Here is a 19,015-nt window from a genome sequence, read left to right as displayed (position 1 = left end):
CATATATAGCACAGTGCAGAACCAGATAGCATTAGGCACCCTCATGTAGTATACAGCCGCCATATCATTTAATGCACCCCCATGGTCGTCTGGCCACAGTGATTGTACATACTCACTTCTCCTCGTTCCCCCGCTCCTCCGGTCTCCTCAGCGCGTCCACTGCTGTCGCTTTCTCTGACCTCTCAGCAGGCGCGCAGTGATCACGTCACCACGCTCTGCTGCAGAGCTGTCAGAATGCCGACAGACACAGCGAGGAGAATCATGAGAGAGAGCGCGCCGCTCCATCTCATCATTGCTCTCAATTGTATCGGCAGCTGTGATGCCGATACAATTGAAAGCGCGATCCTCGGCGGGAGGAGGCAGCGCGGGCACCGGGCCCCCCCTTACTAGCACTACGCCACTCCTGCCACCGCGAGTGGGCCCCCCCGGCATTTGACCGGGTTTACTGTGATACAGACACCAGATGTTATAGAATATACACATTATTATATACCATCTGATGTGTGTACACAGTATATCACACTGCTCTGTACACTGGATGTGATATACCATGTACACAGATATACAATGCCCTGCACTGATCACACCTGGACCTACAGGACCTCACATATTCTATATGTAATATGGGCCATATAGTGTAATGTGTGCTGCAGGCTCAGATGTGATCAGTGCAGGATCTGTGTAGTGATGTCTGTGCTGGAGCTCAGTGTTATTGCAGGGGAGGGATGAGGCTGCAGCCGATGACCCGGCACTGACAGCCCGACCTGTACTGACAGCCCGACCTGATCTGCTGCAGTTCAGACTCCGGCAATAACTCACACTGATCCCGGGCAGAGTTGCCGCTGACACTATGGAATCCCGTCTGAGTTATCAGCGGCGTCCTGCTCCCTCCTCACTGCAGTCTCCTGCCCGGCCGGCACCATGATTAATAACATCATACTTACCGGGATCCACTGAGACCTCCGGTCCTCCCACAAGCTCCTCTACGGCAGGAACTTAGAAGCAGCAACAGGTGCGCGGTGACGTCATCCTAGCAGACGCAGCCCACAGAGCGTGCAGTGGGCGTGTCTGCAGAAAAGTGACGGCCGGGATTGAAATTCTTTAAAGGTACAGTGCGGTCCTGAACCACACTGCGGCGTTAATAAAATGGCGCCCACACTGATGGTGGTGGGGGCCCCCTCAGAAGCTCTTGTGGTGGGGGCCCCTGGGCGGGAGCCCCGTCTGCCCCGCCTATAATCCGGCCCTGTTCAACACACAGAGACTACAACTACATAGCAACTCCGGCTGTGACACCTGTCGTGTGACCAAGGTTCACTTGGTACCGCTGCTACACTACATGATAATACAAGTTAATTGTCATATTGTAACCCAGAGGGGCCTGTGACTGTGACATGCGGCATTTCAGAAAAAAACAATTTATTGACCTAGCTGGGAACTATAGAGAGAGACCTGTAGAGTCCAGTGATGTCCCCCACCAGCTTCTCCCTGTCCCTCTTTAGTTGATTTACAGGTGTCTCCATGTGTGTAAATAGCCAGAGACCTGTCAATCAACTTTAGTGAGGTGGGTAATAAGTCAGCGGGGGATGTCATTGGAATAGTCATGTCTTTCTTTTTCAAACTACTGTATGTTTTCACTTATACACCTTTACAGAGTAAAGCATACCCAGCTGTAATCCTGAACCAGACTCTGATTCATGCTGTCGATGGTTCAGGCACCAGGAATCTAACGTCAGGTTCCCTTTAAACATTCCCTCAATTACCTTTCTATTAAACACTGCTGTGCTATGGAAAGGGGCTCCATGCAGCTCTCCAGAGCATTCTCCAGACGGGTCTTATATGCCAGCAACTGGTCTATATCATTCACGGTGTCTTCAAGCTTGTTGTCCAACTCCTTCTTCCAAAAATCGATCTCATTCAGCCTCTGCTCTGTGGAGAAACAAGCGCACACCAAACCTGACATAGGAGGCTAAAGAGAGGACGAGATCCACGTTCACAGCTATGAGCATGTGAAACTGGACATATACACACTTGCATAGAATGATAGTATACACAAATACTAAATGGAAGCATATAATATATATATATATATATATATATATATATATATATATACTAGAAGGTGGCCCGATTCTACGCATCAGGTATTCTAGAATTTACGTATTGTGTAGTTAATGTATGATTTTTGTTATATATATATATATATATATATATATATATATATATGTGTATATATATATATAGATGTTGTCGTGTGTAGTTACCAAGTGTTTGTGTAGGGCGCTGTACATGTTCTGGGTGTTGTATGGGTGTGGCGGGGGGTGAGAGCGGTGTTGTTTGTGTGTTGCGTTGTTTGTGGAGCGCTGTGTGTCTGTAGCGTTGTGTGTGTGTGTTGTGCGGTTTATGTGGGGTGTGTGTGTGTGTTTTGGGGGGAGGTATGTTTTGTGCAATGTGTGTGTTGTGCGGTATGTGCGTATATTTGTGTGTGCCGTGGTGTTTGTGTTGGGTGTTGTGTGTCTGCGGCGTTGTCTGTGTGTGTGTGGGTGTCTGTGTAGGGCGGTGTTTGTGGTTCCCAGTGTGTGTGTGGTGTGTTGTGCAGTGCGTGTGTGTGTGTGTGTGTGTGTTTTGGGGGGAGGTGTGCACCCCCCATCGTGATCCATCCCCCATGCTGCGCACCCCCCATCGTGCTCCATCCCCCATGCGCACCCCCCATCGTGCTCCATCCCCCATGCGCACCCCTCATCGTGCTCCATCCCCCATGCGCACCCCCCATCGTGCTCCATCCCCCATGCGCACCCCCTCATCGTGCTCCATCCCCCATGCTGCGCACCCCCATCGTGCTCCATCCCCCATCGTGCTCCATCCCCCATGCTGCGCACCCCCCATCGTGCTCCATCCCCCATGCTGCGCACTCCCCATTGTGCTCCATCCCCCATGCTGCGCACTCCCCATTGTGCTCCATCCCCCCATGCTGCGCACTCCCCATTGTGCTCCATCCCCCATGCTGCGCACTCCCCATCGTGCTCCATCCCCCATGCTGCGCACTCCCCATCGTGCTCCATCCCCCATGCTGCGCATTCCCCATCGTGCTCCATCCCCCATGCTGCGCACTCCCAAACGTGCTCTATCCCCCATGCTGCGCACTCCCAAACGTGCTCCATCCCCCATGCTGCGCACTCCCAAACGTGCTCCATCCACCATGCTGCGCACTCCCCATCGTGCTCCATCCCCCATGCTGCGCACTCGCAAACGTGCTCCATCCCCCATGCTGCGCACTCCTCATCGTGCTCCATCCCCCATGCTGCGCACCCCCCATCATGCTCCATCCCCCATGCTGCGCACTCCTCATCGTGCTCCATCCCCCATGCTGCGCACCCCCCATCGTGCTCCATCCCCCATGCTGCGCACTCCCCATCGTGCTCCATCCCCCATGCTGCGCACTCCCCATCGTGCTCCATCCCCCATGCTGCGCACTCCCCATCGTGCTCCATCCCCCATGCTGCGCACCCCCCATCGTGCTCCATCCCCCATGCTGCGCACTCCCCATCGTGCTCCATCCCCCATGCTGCGCACTCCCCATCGTGCTCCATCCCCCATGCTGTGCACCCCCCATCGTGCTCCACAGTCACACATCAGACAGTATACACGCACACATCTGATCGCATACACTCACACCCCACTTCTGCCTGTGCCCTCCGGTGTGCGGTCCCAGCACCTGTGCTACACGCAGTGCTCCTCTGCCTTCTGCCGACACGCACACACCCGATCGCATACACGCACACACCCGATCGCATACACGCACACACCCGATCGCATACACGCACACACCCGATCGCATACACGCACACACCCGATCGCATACACGCACACACCCACTGACGATATCGCACATACGCGCTCACACTCACAACATCCGGAGATACCACATGCTTCTGGCCATGTGATTCTCTGGCAGGTCCTGGAAGGTCACTGCACGCACAGTATCGCCGCCGAGAAGCAAGCGATATCACTGGATGTTGTGAGTGTGTGGATGCGATCTGATATGTGTGTGAGGTGTGTGTGAGAGTGAGTGTGATCTGATGTGTGTGTGTGTGTGTGTGTGTGTTCTTATGTGTATGCTTGTGTGTGTGTTCCGCCGCTGCAGGACCTTGATTCGCTCACTGTGTACGCTGGTAACCATACTACACAATATTACTCGATGTGTACCATGGTTACCAGCGTACCCCGCTCCCACGGGAGCCCACACCAGCGTACGCCGGCAACCCCAGCAAGGGTATGTGTCGGCTGGGTTGGCGGCGTACGCTGGTGTGGGCTCCCGGGGGTACAGTACTCACCTGGGAGTCGGGGCTCGGTTCGGGGAATGCGTGCGGGGTGTGGGGCCAGAGCAAGCGTGCAATGCGTGAGGGGGGCGGGGCGTGGCCGAGTTGCCAATGCGTGCAGGGGGCCGGGGCGAGAGGCCAATCCGAGTGGGGGGTGGAGCCTGGGCGAGCGTCCAATCCGTGCGGGGGGGCGGAGGCGAGGCGAGCGGCCAATGAGACGCTTGTCGCGGTAAGGACAGAATTTTGGAGCAAGACAGACAGACAGACAGAATAAGGCAATTATATATATAGATATATATATAATATATACAGACACACACACCGACTGACATATACATCCACTTACACACGTATAAGCACTGTGACACACATCTACTGTACATACTATACACTCACCAAACTGTGATATACAGAAGTGTAAAAAATTCATGGTTGTGGTAAAATCATTTGTGACACGCGAAAATGGCTGCAAATGCGTTTGGATAAAGAAGGGATCAGAAAGTAGAGAACAGCGGTAAAGCTACATTCCCATGATGACAGGGACCAGGCACTAGAGACCAGCGGTAAGACTACATTCCCATGATGAGTGGGACCAGGCTGTAGAGACCAATGGTAAAAGACTACATTCCCATAAGGAGTGGGACCAGGCACTAGAGACCAGCGGTAAGACTACATTCCCATGATGAATGGCACCACGCTGTAGAGATCAGCAGTAAGTCTACATTCCCATGATGAATGGGACCAGGCTGCAGAGACCAACGGTAAAGGCCCCGTCACACGCAGCGACGTATCTAACGATATATCGCCGGGGTCACGGATTCTGTGATGCACATCTGGCATCGTTAGCGACGTCGTTGCGTGTGACACCAACGAACGGCCGTTAACAATCAAAATTACTCACCTTATCGTTGACACGTCATTCATTTTCAAAAAATCGTTGCTTGTTGAGGACGCAGGTTGTTTGTCGTTCCCGAGGCAGCACACATAGCTACGTGTGACGCCTCGGGAATGACGAACTGCAGCTCACCTGCGGCCGCCGGCAATGAAGAAGGAAGGAGGTGGGCGGCATGTTACAGCCGCTCATCTCCGCCCCTCCGCTTCTATTGGGCGGACGCTTAGTGACGCCGCTGTGACGCCGCACGAACCGCCCGCTTAGAAAGGAGGCGGTTCGCCGGCAATAGCGATGTCGCTAGGCAGGTAAGTATGTGTGACAGGTCCTAACGATATTGTGCGCCACCGGCAGCGATTTGCCCATGACGCACAACCGACGGGGGCAGGTGCTTTCACCAGCGATATCGCAGCGTGTAAAGCCCCCTTAAGGCTACATTCCCATGATGAGTGGGACCAGGCAGTAGAGACCAGCAGTAAGGTTACTATATTTTCTTAATATAGTACAACTTTATGTGAATAATCCCCACATATCACTCTGTGTGCTCTTGAGATAAAGTGACATGTTGCGAATATGAAACCTACATTGCAGATGAGTTTATGCAGCATCAGGGGGCAGGAGATTTCTACAAATCCATCCACTTTGCTGGAACTGGAGGCTGATGCGTTTTTTTGCACAGTGAAAATATGTAGAGTCAAAAACTCATTGTGAGAACTTAACCGTGGAGCGTAAGCATCAGAATGGAATTTGGTGATTATGGGCATCACATCTTTCATTTCTTTTATCGCTTTGATATCATTTAAAAATGATTTTTATTCCATGGACAACCCCTTTAAGTAGTAAATGTATGTACAAACCTACTCAACTTTTTAAGTGCTTTTATTTCATAGTGTAGATGGTGTTTGCCATACGAGACGCCGCACAGATCCTACCTAGTTTCTTGTTGACATCATTTTGCGTTTTCTGTGTCGTCTTTTCAACCTCATCAACCAGTCTCTCACTTTCAGCAACTAGTCTCTCAGATCTTGACCTCTGCACCTCCGCGCTAGCATATTGGGTTTGGTTAGCAAGGCTCCATTCATTAGGAAGAAACTTTGGTGGAAGATGGACAAGCCGGGCCATTGTGAGCCGGTATCAACAATCTGGGACAGAAAAGACAAGATTATGTATAATGAAGTAAATGTGATGGGGAGATACGGGTGATATGTCCTTATCTACTAACAACACAGACGCATTAATGATTAAAGACCATTCTTTGACCATGAGACAATAGTATATACAGAATAGACAGGCAGAGGGTAAAGGCCACGTCTCACTAAGAGACATCGCTAGCGACATCGCTGCTGAGTCACGGTTTTTGTGACGTAGCAGCGATGTTGCTAGCGATGTTGCTGTGTGTGACATCCAGCAACAACCTGGCCCCTGCTGTGAGGTCGCCGGTCGTTGCTGAATGTCCTGGACCATTTTTTGGTCGTTGCTCTCCCGCTGTGAAGCACACATCGCTGTGTGTGACAGCGAGAGAGCAACGATCTGAATGTGCAGTGAGCAGGGAGCCGGCTTCTGCGGACGCTGGTAACCAAGGTAAATATCGGGTAACCAAGCAAAGCCTTTGCTTGGTTACCCGATATTTACCTTGGTTACCAGCGTCTGCAGCTTCTAGAAGCTGGCTTCCTGCTCCCTGCACACGTAGCCAAGGTACACATCGGGTAACTATAAGCGAAGCGCTCTGCTAGTAACCCAATGTGTACTATGGTTACGAAGCACAGCGTCGTTACATGGGTCGCTGGTGGCTGATCTGTGATCGCTGTGGAGATCTGCCAGTTTGACAGCTCACCAGCGACCCGTGTAGCGACGCTCCAGCGATCCCTGCCAGGTCAGGTCGCTGGTGGGATCGCTGGAGCGTCGCTTAGTGTAACGGTACCTTAAGGGGGTAATCTGCTGTACTTATTGTCATAGCTATATATTACCTGTGCTGTACACGATCATGGTTTTATGAGTTTGATATAAGGAAGTTTAAACAGAAATTAAGGAAAAAACTAAAACATTGTTTGTTTACACAATAATCTAAAGGCCCCATAGATATTAGAGAAAAGCCTTCTGAGCCTGCCAGGATCTGAAGACCACCTAATCTGTGTGGGGGCTCCTGACTGTCCACTGACAGATTATTTTGGGGATACAAGGATCTGGTGACTGGGTAAGATGATTATAGTAATAAGATAAGATGATTATAGTAGCTGCTCTCTCAGAGAACACTAAGAGTACCGTCACACTAAGCGACGCAACCAGCGATCCCACCAGCGATCCGACCTGGCAGGGATCGCCGAAGCGTCGCTACATGGTTGCTGGTGAGCTGTCAATCAGGCAGATCTCCACAGCGATCAGAGATTAGCCACCAGCGACCCGTGTGACGACGCTGTGCTTGGTAACCATGGTACACATCGGGTTACGAAGCAAAGCGCTTTGCATAGTTACCCTATGTGTACCCTGGCTACGTGTGCAGGGAGCCAGCACTGGCAGCCTGAGAGCGGCGTACGCTGGTAACCAAGGTACATATCGGGTATCCAAGCAAAGCGCTTTGCTTAGTTACCCGATGTGTACCATGGTTACCAGCATACCGCAGGCTGCCAGAAACCGGCTCCCTGCACATACAGATCGTTGGCTCCCGCCATCAAACACGCCGATGTGTGCTTCACAGCGGGAGAGCAACGAGCATAAAATGAACCAGAGCAGTGTGTAACGATCAGCGATTTCACAGCAGGGGCCAGGTCGCTGCTTAGTGTCACACACAGCAAGATCACTGATGAGGTCACTGGTACGTCACAAAAACCTGTGACTCGGCAGCGATCTCGCTATGTGAGAAGTACCCCTAAGGTGTATGGCCAACTTTATCTCCTAATTGCATTGCTCTAGTGCTACATCTCTGGGGGTTGCTGTCAGTCTCTGGTTATTTTGCTGCAATGATCATATGCAAAAATGTTTATTTCTAAATTTTGTGCAGTTATATTGACTTACCTGGTGAAAATAAACCCGTGACATGGGAATAGATTTGGTTTTTATTAGGTTGCCTAATAATTCTGCACAGTAATAGTTACCTGCACAAACAGAAATCCAGTCTTTTGGGTTGATTGAGAACATAGTTTTTGATCAATAATAAAAAAAATCTGCTAAAATACAACTTGCCTAATAAGTCTGCCCGCGGTGTACAGGCCCCTGCTGTACACCCTGCTGTCACCATACAGGCCCCTGCTGTACACCCTGCTGTCACCATACAGGCCCCTGCTGTACTCCCTGCTGTCACCATACAGGCCCCATGCTGTACTCCCTGCTGTCACCATACAGGCCCCTACTGTACTCCCTGCTGTCACCATACAGGCTCCTGCTGTACTCCCTGCTGTCACCATACAGGCCCCTGCTGTACACCCTGCTGTCACCATACAGGCTCCCTGCTGTACTCCCTGCTGTCACCATACAGGCCCCCTGCTGTACTCCCTGCTGTCACCATACAGGCCCCTGCTGTACACCCTGCTGTCACCATACAGGCCCCTGCTGTACTCCCTGCTGTCACCATACAGGCCCCATGCTGTACTCCCTGCTGTCACCATACAGGCCCCTACTGTACTCCCTGCTGTCACCATACAGGCCCCTGCTGTACTCCCTGCTGTCACCATACAGGCTCCTGCTGTACTCCCTGCTGTCACCATACAGGCCCCTGCTGTACTCCCTGCTGTCACCATACAGGCTCCCTGCTGTCACCATACAGGCCCCCTGCTGTCACCATACAGGCCCCTGCTGTACACCCTGCTGTCACCATACAGGCCCCTGCTGTACACCCTGCTGTCACCATACAGGCCCCTGCTGTACTCCCTGCTGTCACCATACAGGCCCCATGCTGTACTCCCTGCTGTCACCATACAGGCCCCTACTGTACTCCCTGCTGTCACCATACAGGCTCCTGCTGTACTCCCTGCTGTCACCATACAGGCCCCTGCTGTACACCCTGCTGTCACCATACAGGCTCCCTGCTGTACTCCCTGCTGTCACCATACAGGCCCCCTGCTGTACTCCCTGCTGTCACCATACAGGCCCCTGCTGTACACCCTGCTGTCACCATACAGGCCCCTGCTGTACTCCCTGCTGTCACCATACAGGCCCCATGCTGTACTCCCTGCTGTCACCATACAGGCCCCTACTGTACTCCCTGCTGTCACCATACAGGCCCCTGCTGTACTCCCTGCTGTCACCATACAGGCTCCTGCTGTACTCCCTGCTGTCACCATACAGGCCCCTGCTGTACTCCCTGCTGTCACCATACAGGCTCCCTGCTGTCACCATACAGGCCCCCTGCTGTCACCATACAGGCCCCTGCTGTACTCCCTGCTGTCACCATACAGGCCCCTGCTGTGCTCCCTGCTGTCACCATACAGGCCCCTGCTGTACTCCCTGCTGTCACCATACAGGCCCCTACTGTACTCTCTGCTGTCACCATACAGGCCCCTGCTGTACTCCCTGCTGTCACCATACAGGCCCCTGCTGTACTCCCTGCTGTCACCATACAGGCTCCCTGCTGTCACCATACAGGCCCCCTGCTGTCACCATACAGACTCCCTGCTGTCACCATACAGGCCCCTGCTGTACTCCCTGCTGTCACCATACAGGCCCCTGCTGTACTCCCTGCTGTCACCATACAGGCCCCTGCTGTACTCCCTGCTGTCACCATACAGGCTCCCTACTGTACTCCCTGCTGTCACCATACAGGCCCCTGCTGTACTCCCTGCTGTCACCATACAGGCCCCCTGCTGTACTCCCTGCTGTCACCATACAGGCCCCTCCTGTACTCCCTGCTGTCACCATACAGGTTCCCTGCTGTACTCCCTGCTGTCACCATACAGGCCCCTGCTGTACTCCCTGCTGTCACCATACAGGCCCCTGCTGTCACCATACAGGCCCCTGCTGTCACCATACAGGCCCCTGCTGTACTCCCTGCTGTCACCATACAGGACCCTGCTGTACTCCCTGCTGTCACCATATAGGCCCCTGCTGTACTCCCTGCTGTCACCATACAGGCTCCCTGCTGTCACCATACAGGCTCCCTGCTGTCACCATACAGGCCCCTGCTGTACTCCCTGCTGTCACCATACAGGCCCCTGCTGTACTCCCTGCTGTCACCATACAGGCCCCCTGTTGTACTCCCTGCTGTCACCATACAGGCCCCTGCTGTACTCCCTGCTGTACTCCCTACTATCACCATACAGGCCCCTGCTGTACTCCCTGCTGTCACCATACAGGCTCCCTGCTGTCACCATACAGGCCCCTGCTGTACTCCCTGCAGTCACCATACAGGCCCCTGCTGTACTCCCTGCTGTCACCATACAGGCTCCCTGCTGTGACCATACAGGCCCCTGCTGTACTCCCTGCTGTCACCATACAGGCCCCTGCTGTACTCCCTGCTGTCACCATACAGGCCCCTGTTGTACTCCCTGCTGTCACCATACAGGCCCCTGCTGTACTCCCTGCTGTCACCATACAGGCTCCCTGCTGTACTCCCTGCTGTCACCATAACGGCTCCCTGCTGTACTCCCTGCTGTCACCATACAGGCTCCCTGCTGTACACCCTGCTGTCACCATAACGGCTCCCTGCTGTACTCCCTCCCTGCTGTCACCATACAGGCCCCTGCTGTACTCTCTGCTGTCACCATACAGGCCCCTGCTGCACTCCCTGCTGTCACCATACAGGCCCCTGCTGTACTCCCTGCTGTCACCATACAGGCCCCTGCTGTACTCCCTGCAGTCACCATACAGGCTCCCTGCTGTCACCATACAGGCCCCTGCTGTACTCCCTGCTGTCACCATACAGGCCCCTGCTGTACTCCCTGCTGTCACCATACAGGCCCCTGCTGTACTCCCTGCAGTCACCATACAGGCCCCATGCTGTACTCCCTGCAGTCACCATACAGGCCCAATGCTGTACTCCCTGCTGTCACCATACAGGCCCCTGCTGTACTCCCTGCTGTCACCATACAGGCCCCTGCTGTACTCCCTGCTGTCACCATACAGGCCCCTGCTGTACTCCCTGCTGTCACCATACAGGCCCCTGCTGTACTCCCTGCTGTCACCATACAGGCCCCTGCTGTATTCCCTGCAGTCACCATACAGGCCCCTGCTGTACTCCCTGCTGTCACCATACAGGCCCCTGCTGTATTCCCTGCTGTCACCATACAGGCCCCTGCTGTCACCATACAGGCCCCTGCTGTACTCCCTGCTTTCACCATACAGGCCCCTGCTGTACTCCCTGCTGTCACCATACAGGACCCTGCTGTACTCCCTGCTGTCACCATATAGGCCCCTGCTGTACTCCCTGCTGTCACCATACAGGCTCCCTGCTGTCACCATACAGGCTCCCTGCTGTCACCATACAGGCCCCTGCTGTACTCCCTGCTGTCACCATACAGGCCCCTGCTGTACTCCCTGCTGTCACCATACAGGCTCCCTGCTGTCACCATACAGGCTCCTGCTGTACTCCCTGCTGTCACCATACAGGCCCCTGCTGTACTCCCTGCTGTCACCATACAGGCCCCCTGTTGTACTCCCTGCTGTCACCATACAGGCCCCTGCTGTACTCCCTGCAGTCACCATACAGGCCCCTGCTGTACTCCCTGCTGTCACCATACAGGCCCCTGCTGTACTCCCTGCTGTCACCATACAGGCCCCTGTTGTACTCCCTGCTGTCACCATACAGGCCCCTGCTGTACTCCCTGCTGTAACCATACAGGCCCCTGCTGTACTCCCTGCTGTCACCATACAGGCCCCTGCTGTCACCATACAGGCTCCTTGCTGTCACCATACAGGCTCCCTGCTGTCACCATACAGGCTCCCTGCTGTACTCCCTGCTGTCACCATAACGGCTCCCTGCTGTACTCCCTGCTGTCACCATACAGGCCCCTGCTGTACTCTCTGCTGTCACCATACAGGCCCCTGCTGCACTCTCTGCTGTCACCATACAGGCCCCCTGCTGTACTCCCTGCTGTCACCATACAGGCCCCTGCTGTACTCCCTGCTGTCACCATACAGGCCCCTGCTGTACTCCCTGCTGTCACCATACAGGCCCCTGCTGTACTCCCTGCTGTCACCATACAGGCCCCTGCTGTACTCCCTGCTGTCACCATACAGGCCCCTGCTGTACTCTCTGCTGTCACCATACAGGCCCCTGCTGTACTCACTGCTGTACTCCCTGCTGTCACCATACAGGCTCCCTGCTGTACTCCCTGCTGTCACCATACCGGCTCCCTGCTGTACTCCCTGCTGTCACCATACAGGCTCCCTGCTGTACTCCCTGCTGTCACCATACAGGCCCCTGCTGTACTCTCTGCTGTCACCATACAGGCCCCTGCTACACTCTCTGCTGTCACCATACAGGCCCCCTGCTGTACTCCCTGCTGTCACCATACAGGCCCCTGCTGTACTCTCTGCTGTCACCATACAGGCTCCCTGCTGTACTCCCTGCTGTCACCATACCGGCTCCCTGCTGTACTCCCTCCCTGCTGTCACCATACAGGCCCCTGCTGTACTCTCTGCTGTCACCATACAGGCCCCTGCTGTACTCTCTGCTGTCACCATACAGGCCCCCTGCTGTACTCCCTGCTGTCACCATACAGGCCCCTGCTGTACTCCCTGCTGTCACCATACAGGCCCCTGCTGTACTCCCTGCTGTCACCATACAGGCCCCTGCTGTACTCTCTGCTGTCACCATACAGGCCCCTGCTATACTCCCTGCTGTACTCCCTGCTGTCACCATACAGGCCCCCTGCTGTACTGCCTGCTGTCACCATACAGGCTCCCTAATGTCACCATACAGGCCCCTGCTGTACTCCCTGCAGTCACCATACAGGATCCCTGCTGTACTCCCTGCTGTCACCATACAGGCCCCTGTTGTCACCATACAGGCTCCCTGCTGTACTCCCTGCTGTCACCATACAGGCCCCTGCTGTACTCCCTGCTGTTACCATACAGGCCCCCTGCTGTACTCCCTTCTGTCACCATACAGGCTCCCTGCTGTACTCCCTGCTGTCACCATACCGGCTCCCTGCTGTACTCCCTCCCTGCTGTCACCATACAGGCCCCTGCTGTACTCCCTGCTGTCACCATACAGGCTCCCTGCTGTACTCCCTGCTGTCACCATACCGGCTCCCTGCTGTCACCATACAGGCCCCTGCTGTACTCTCTGCTGTCACCATACAGGCCCCTTCTGTACTCCCTGCTGTCACCATACCGGCTCCCTGCTGTACTCGCTGCTGTCACCATACAGGGTCCCTGCTGTACTCCCTGCAGTCACCATACAGGCCCCTGCTGTACTCTCTGCTGTCACCATATAGGCTCCCTGCTGTACTGCCTGCTGTCACCATACAGGCCCCTGCTGTACTCCCTGCTGTCACCATACAGGCTCCCTGCTGTACTCCCTGCTGTCACCATACCGGCTCCCTGCTGTACTCCCTCCCTGCTGTCACCATACAGGCCCCTGCTGTACTCTCTGCTGTCACCATACAGGCCCCTTCTGTACTCCCTGCTGTCACCATACCGGCTCCCTGCTGTACTCGCTGCTGTCACCATACAGGGTCCCTGCTGTACTCCCTGCAGTCACCATACAGGCCCCTGCTGTACTCTCTGCTGTCACCATATAGGCTCCCTGCTGTACTGCCTGCTGTCACCATACAGGCCCCTGCTGTACTCCCTGCTGTCACCATACAGGCTCCCTGCTGTCACCATACAGGCCCCTGCTGTACTCCCTGCTGTCACCATACAGGCTCCCTGCTGTACTCCCTGCTGTCACCATACAGGCTCCCTGATGTCACCATACAGGCCCCTGCTGTACTCTCTGCTGTCACCATACAGGCTCCCTGCTATACTCCCTGCTGTACTCCCTGCTGTCACCATACAGGCCCCCTGCTGTACTGCCTGCTGTCACCATACAGGCCCCATGCTGTACTCCCTACTGTCACCATACAGGCTCCCTGCTGTACTCCCTGCTGTCACCATACAGGCTCCCTGCTGTACTCCCTGCTGTCACCATACAGGCCCCATGCTGTACTCCCTGCAGTCACCATACAGGCCCCTACTGTACTCTCTGCTGTCACCATACAGGCTCCCTGCTGTACTCTCTGCTGTCACCATACAGGCCCCTGCTGTACTCCCTGCTGTCACCATACAGGCCCCCTGCTGTACTCCCTGCTGTCACCATACAGGCCCCTGCTGTACTCCCTGCTGTCACCATACAGGCCCCCTGCTGTACTCCCTGCTGTCACCATACAGGCCCCCTGCTGTACTCCCTGCTGTCACCATACAGGCCCCTGCTGTACTCCCTCCCTGCTGTCACCATACAGGCCCCTGCTGTACTCCCTGCTGTCACCATACAGGCCCCTGCTGTACTCCCTGCTGTCACCATACAGGCCCCCTGCTGTACTCCCTGCTGTCACCATACAGGCCCCTGCTGTACTCCCTGCTGTCACCATACAGGCTCCCTGCTGTACTCCCTGCAGTCACCATACAGGCCCCATGCTGTACTCCCTGCAGTCACCATACAGGCCCCATGCTGTACTCCCTGCTGTCACCATACAGGCCCCATGCTGTACTCCCTGCAGTCACCATACAGGCCCCATGCTGTACTCCCTGCAGTCACCATACAGGCCCCTGCTGTACTCCCTGCTGTCACCATACAGGCTCCCTGCTGTACTCCCTGCTGTCACCATACAGGCCCCATGCTGTACTCCCTGCAGTCACCATACAGGCCCCTACTGTACTCTCTGCTGTCACCATACAGGCCCCTACTGTACTCTCTGCTGTCACCATACAGGCCCCCTGCTGTACTCCCTGCAGTCACCATACAGGCCCCTGCTGTACTCCCTGCTGTCACCATACAGGCTCCCTGCTGTCACCATACAGGCCCCTGCTGCCCTGCCGTACTCCCTGCTGTCACCATACAGGCCCCTGCTGTACTCTCTGCTGTCACCATACAGGCCCCTGCTGTACTCCCTGTTGTCACCATACAGGTCCCTGCTGTACTCTCTGCTGTCACCATACAGGCCCCTGCTGTACTCTCTGCTGTCACCATACAGGCCCCTGCTGTACTCCCTGTTGTCACCATACAGGCACCCTGCTGTACTCCCTGCTGTCACCATACAGGCCCCTGCTGTACTCCCTGCTGTCACCATACAGGCCCCTGCTGTACTCCCTGCTGTCACCATACAGGCCCCTGCTGCCCTGCTGTACTCCCTGCTGTCACCATACAGGCCCCTGCTGCCCTGCTGTCACCATACAGGCTCCTGCTGTCACCATACAGGCTCCTGCTGTCACCATACAGGCCCCTGCTGTACTCTCTGCTGTCACCATACAGGCTCCCTGCTGTCACCATACAGGCCCCTGCTGTACTCTCTGCTGTCACCATACAGGCTCCCTGCTGTCACCATACAGGCCCCTGCTGCCCTGCTGTACTCCCTGCTGTCACCATACAGGCCCCTGCTGCCCTGCTGTACTCCCTGCTGTCACCATACAGGCTCCTGCTGCCCTGCTGTACTCCCTGCTGTCACCATACAGGCCCCTGCTGCCCTGCTGTACTCCCTGCTGTCACCATACAGGCCCCTGCTGCCCTGCTGTACTCCCTGCTGTCACCATACAGACCCCTGCTGCCCTGCTGTACTCCCTGCTGTCACCATACAGGCCCCTGCTGCCCTGCTGTACTCCCTGCTGTCACCATACAGGCCCCTGCTGCCCTGCTGTACTCCCTGCTGTCACCATACAGGCCCCTGCTGCCCTGCTGTACTCCCTGCTGTCACCATACAGGCCCCTGCTGTACTCCCTGCTGTCACCATACAGGCCCCTGCTGTACTCCCTGCTGTCACCATACAGGCTCCTACTGTACTCCCTGCTGTCACCATACAGGCCCCTACTGTACTCCCTGCTGTCACCATACAGGCCCCTGCTGTACTCCCTGCTGTCACCATACAGGCCCCTACTGTACTCCCTGCTGTCACCATACAGGCCCCTACTGTACTCCCTGCTGTCACCATACAGGCTCCTGCTGTACTCCCTGCTGTCACCATACAGGCCCCTGCTGTACTCCCTGCTGTCACCATACAGGCCCCCTGCTGTACTCCCTGCTGTCACCATACAGGCCCCCTGCTGTACTCCCTGCTGTCACCATACAGGCTCCTGCTGTACTCCCTGCTGTCACCATACAGGCCCCTGCTGTACTCCCTGCTGTCACCATACAGGCCCCCTGCTGTACTCCCTGCTGTCACCATACAGGCCCCCTGCTGTACTCCCTGCTGTCACCATACAGGCCCCTGCTGTACTCCCCGCTGTCACCATACAGGCCCCTGCTGTACTCCCCGCTGTCACCATACAGGCCCCTGCTGTACTCCCTGCTGTCACCATACAGGCCCCTGCTGTACTCCCTGCTGTCACCATACAGGCCCCTGCTGTACTCCCTGCTGTCACCATACAGGCCCCTGCTGTACTCCCTGCTGTCACCATACAGGCTCCTGCTGTACTCCCTGCTGTCACCATACAGGCTCCTGCTGTACTCCCTGCTGTCACCATACAGGCCCCTGCTGTACTCCCTGCTGTCACCATACAGGCCCCCTGCTGTACTCCCTGCTGTCACCATACAGGCTCCTGCTGTACTCCCTGCTGTCACCATACAGGCTCCTGCTGTACTCCCTGCTGTCACCATATAGGCCCCTGCTGTACTCCCTGCTGTCACCATACAGGCTCCTGCTGTACTCCCTGCTGTCACCATACAGGCCCCTGCTGTACTCCCTGCTGTCACCATACAGGCCCCTGCTGTACTCCCTGCTGTCACCATACAGGCCCCCTGCTGTACTCCCTGCTGTCACCATACAGGCTCCTGCTGTACTCCCTGCTGTCACCATACAGGCCCCTGCTGTACTCCCTGCTGTCACCATACAGGCTCCTGCTGTACTCCCTGCTGTCACCATACAGGCCCCTGCTGTACTCCCTGCTGTCACCATACAGGCCCCTGCTGTACTCCCTGCTGTCACCATACAGGCCCCCTGCTGTACTCCCTGCTGTCACCATACAGGCTCCTGCTGTACTCCCTGCTGTCACCATACAGGCCCCTGCTGTACTCCCTGCTGTCACCATACAGGCCCCTGCTGTACTCCCTGCTGTCACCATACAGGCTCCTGCTGTACTCCCTGCTGTCACCATACAGGCCCCTGCTGTACTCCCTGCTGTCACCATACAGGCCCCTGCTGTACTCCCTGCTGTCACCATACAGGCCCCCTGCTGTACTCCCTGCTGTCACCATACAGGCTCCTGCTGTACTCCCTGCTGTCACCATACAGGCCCCTGCTGTACTCCCTGCTGTCACCATACAGGCTCCTGCTGTACTCCCTGCTGTCACCATACAGGCTCCTGCTGTACTCCCTTCTGTACTTCCTCCAGTCACCTCCATATTAATCTATATCATTTCCCTAGAGACTCCATTATCACCAATGCTTCCAGTAATCATACATCATCCTGTGCCCCACTATATACACTCACAGACATGAGCTACACAGTGTTCACAGTTCTTTTTACATATTTCTAGACAGATATATTTTCACAAGAGGTTCTGCAGCAGCTATACCTTTCCTACCCAAAGCAGCCGGCAGGATCCCTGTTGCGGGGGTCTCTAGTTGTGCGGATGTCCTGTGCTGGGACTGCGCCGATCTCAGCAGCTCATCTCCTGCCTGAAATACAAGGCGGTTACCATGGGAGCAGGAAGCACGCGTCTCCAGGACAACACGGGCGCGGCCCCTCCCCCTGCAGTGATACCGGCAACTCTGCTGCTGTCAGTGAATCCGTCCGTCTGTCGGGGGTCTCACAGGATCTGGAGCCTGCCTATTCCTAATCATAAACGAGCTGCAACTAGAGAGGAGCGGGGAGCAGAGCCCAGCAGGCTGCAATGCGCGGGAGTGGAGCCCAGCAGGCTGCACTGTAGGGCAGCAGAGCCCAGCAGGCTGCAATGCGCGGGAATAGAGCCCAGCAGACTGCACTGTGCGAGAACGGAGCCCAGCAGGCTGCACTGTACAGAGACCAGGGGAATCACCCGCACTGAGAGATACCGAGCTGGAATAGGATGAAGAATTGTACATCTTACTAGGAAATATTCGGGGTCTTTCGCTAAACAATGCACATTTGCCAACTAGTATGAGGAGTCCCAGAGTGCATGTGAAAAAAGTGCCTAACCATGCCCCTTTAGAAAACAAGACCCACTCCCTTGTCAAAGCCTCCTCCAAGCCCCTCCCCCTTGTCAAAGCCCCCTCAAAGCCCACTTTAGCCATGACCCCGGAGTTTGGGTCATGCGCACTACTTCAGTCTGAAGCCAGGATGCGTACACCCGGCTTCATAGTGCGCATGACCCAAACTCCGGGGTCATGTGCACTGAGCCGGAATCCAGCATCGGACGGCAATAGCGGCGGAGAGGTGAGTGAGATCATCCTGTGACGCTGCGTATTCATTAGCATGTTAGCATGCCCACAGGGACGTACTAACATGCTAATGGGGGCGACTAGCCAAGGGAACTAACACCCAGGGGACTAGTGCCCTCGCTCATTAGCATACTGTAAAAGTGTGCCGCCCTGGCGCAGACCGGGGTGCTCGGATCCGGGGTGGTCGTGGCTCGAGGGGTCTGGACATGGGCTCGGCACTCGCTCCGGTGCTTGAAAGGGGATTATTTACAGGGGAGAAGTTCGTGATGCCACCTGCGGGTTGCGGTAATGGGAGTACCGCCGCTGCTGGAAGGAGTACCGGGGCA

General features: G+C 55.6%; 1 protein-coding gene across 2 annotated transcripts in view; it reads right to left on the bottom strand.

The window, feature by feature from the left end:
• The window catches only part of TEKT1 (tektin 1), a 57,418-nt gene extending 39,449 nt beyond the window's left edge, over positions 1 to 17,969 (bottom strand). The window contains exons 1-3 of one of the 2 annotated variants that reach the window (XM_075333269.1): positions 17,855 to 17,969; positions 6,138 to 6,347; positions 1,761 to 1,926 (exon numbers count right to left, since the gene is read on the bottom strand). In XM_075333269.1, the coding sequence (XP_075189384.1) occupies positions 1,761 to 1,926; positions 6,138 to 6,327 (356 nt within the window). In that variant the 5' untranslated portion in view covers positions 6,328 to 6,347; positions 17,855 to 17,969. Of the gene's footprint in view, positions 1 to 1,760; positions 1,927 to 6,137; positions 6,348 to 17,845 lie in introns of both variants that reach the window. The other variant, XM_075333268.1, reaches the window with a different exon arrangement.
• Between the last annotated feature and the right edge of the window lie 1,046 nt (positions 17,970 to 19,015).

This window comes from Anomaloglossus baeobatrachus, chromosome 2 (assembly GCF_048569485.1).
Source record: "Anomaloglossus baeobatrachus isolate aAnoBae1 chromosome 2, aAnoBae1.hap1, whole genome shotgun sequence".
Lineage (NCBI taxonomy): Eukaryota > Metazoa > Chordata > Amphibia > Anura > Aromobatidae > Anomaloglossus > Anomaloglossus baeobatrachus.
This window is presented reverse-complemented; position numbering and strand designations above follow the sequence as displayed.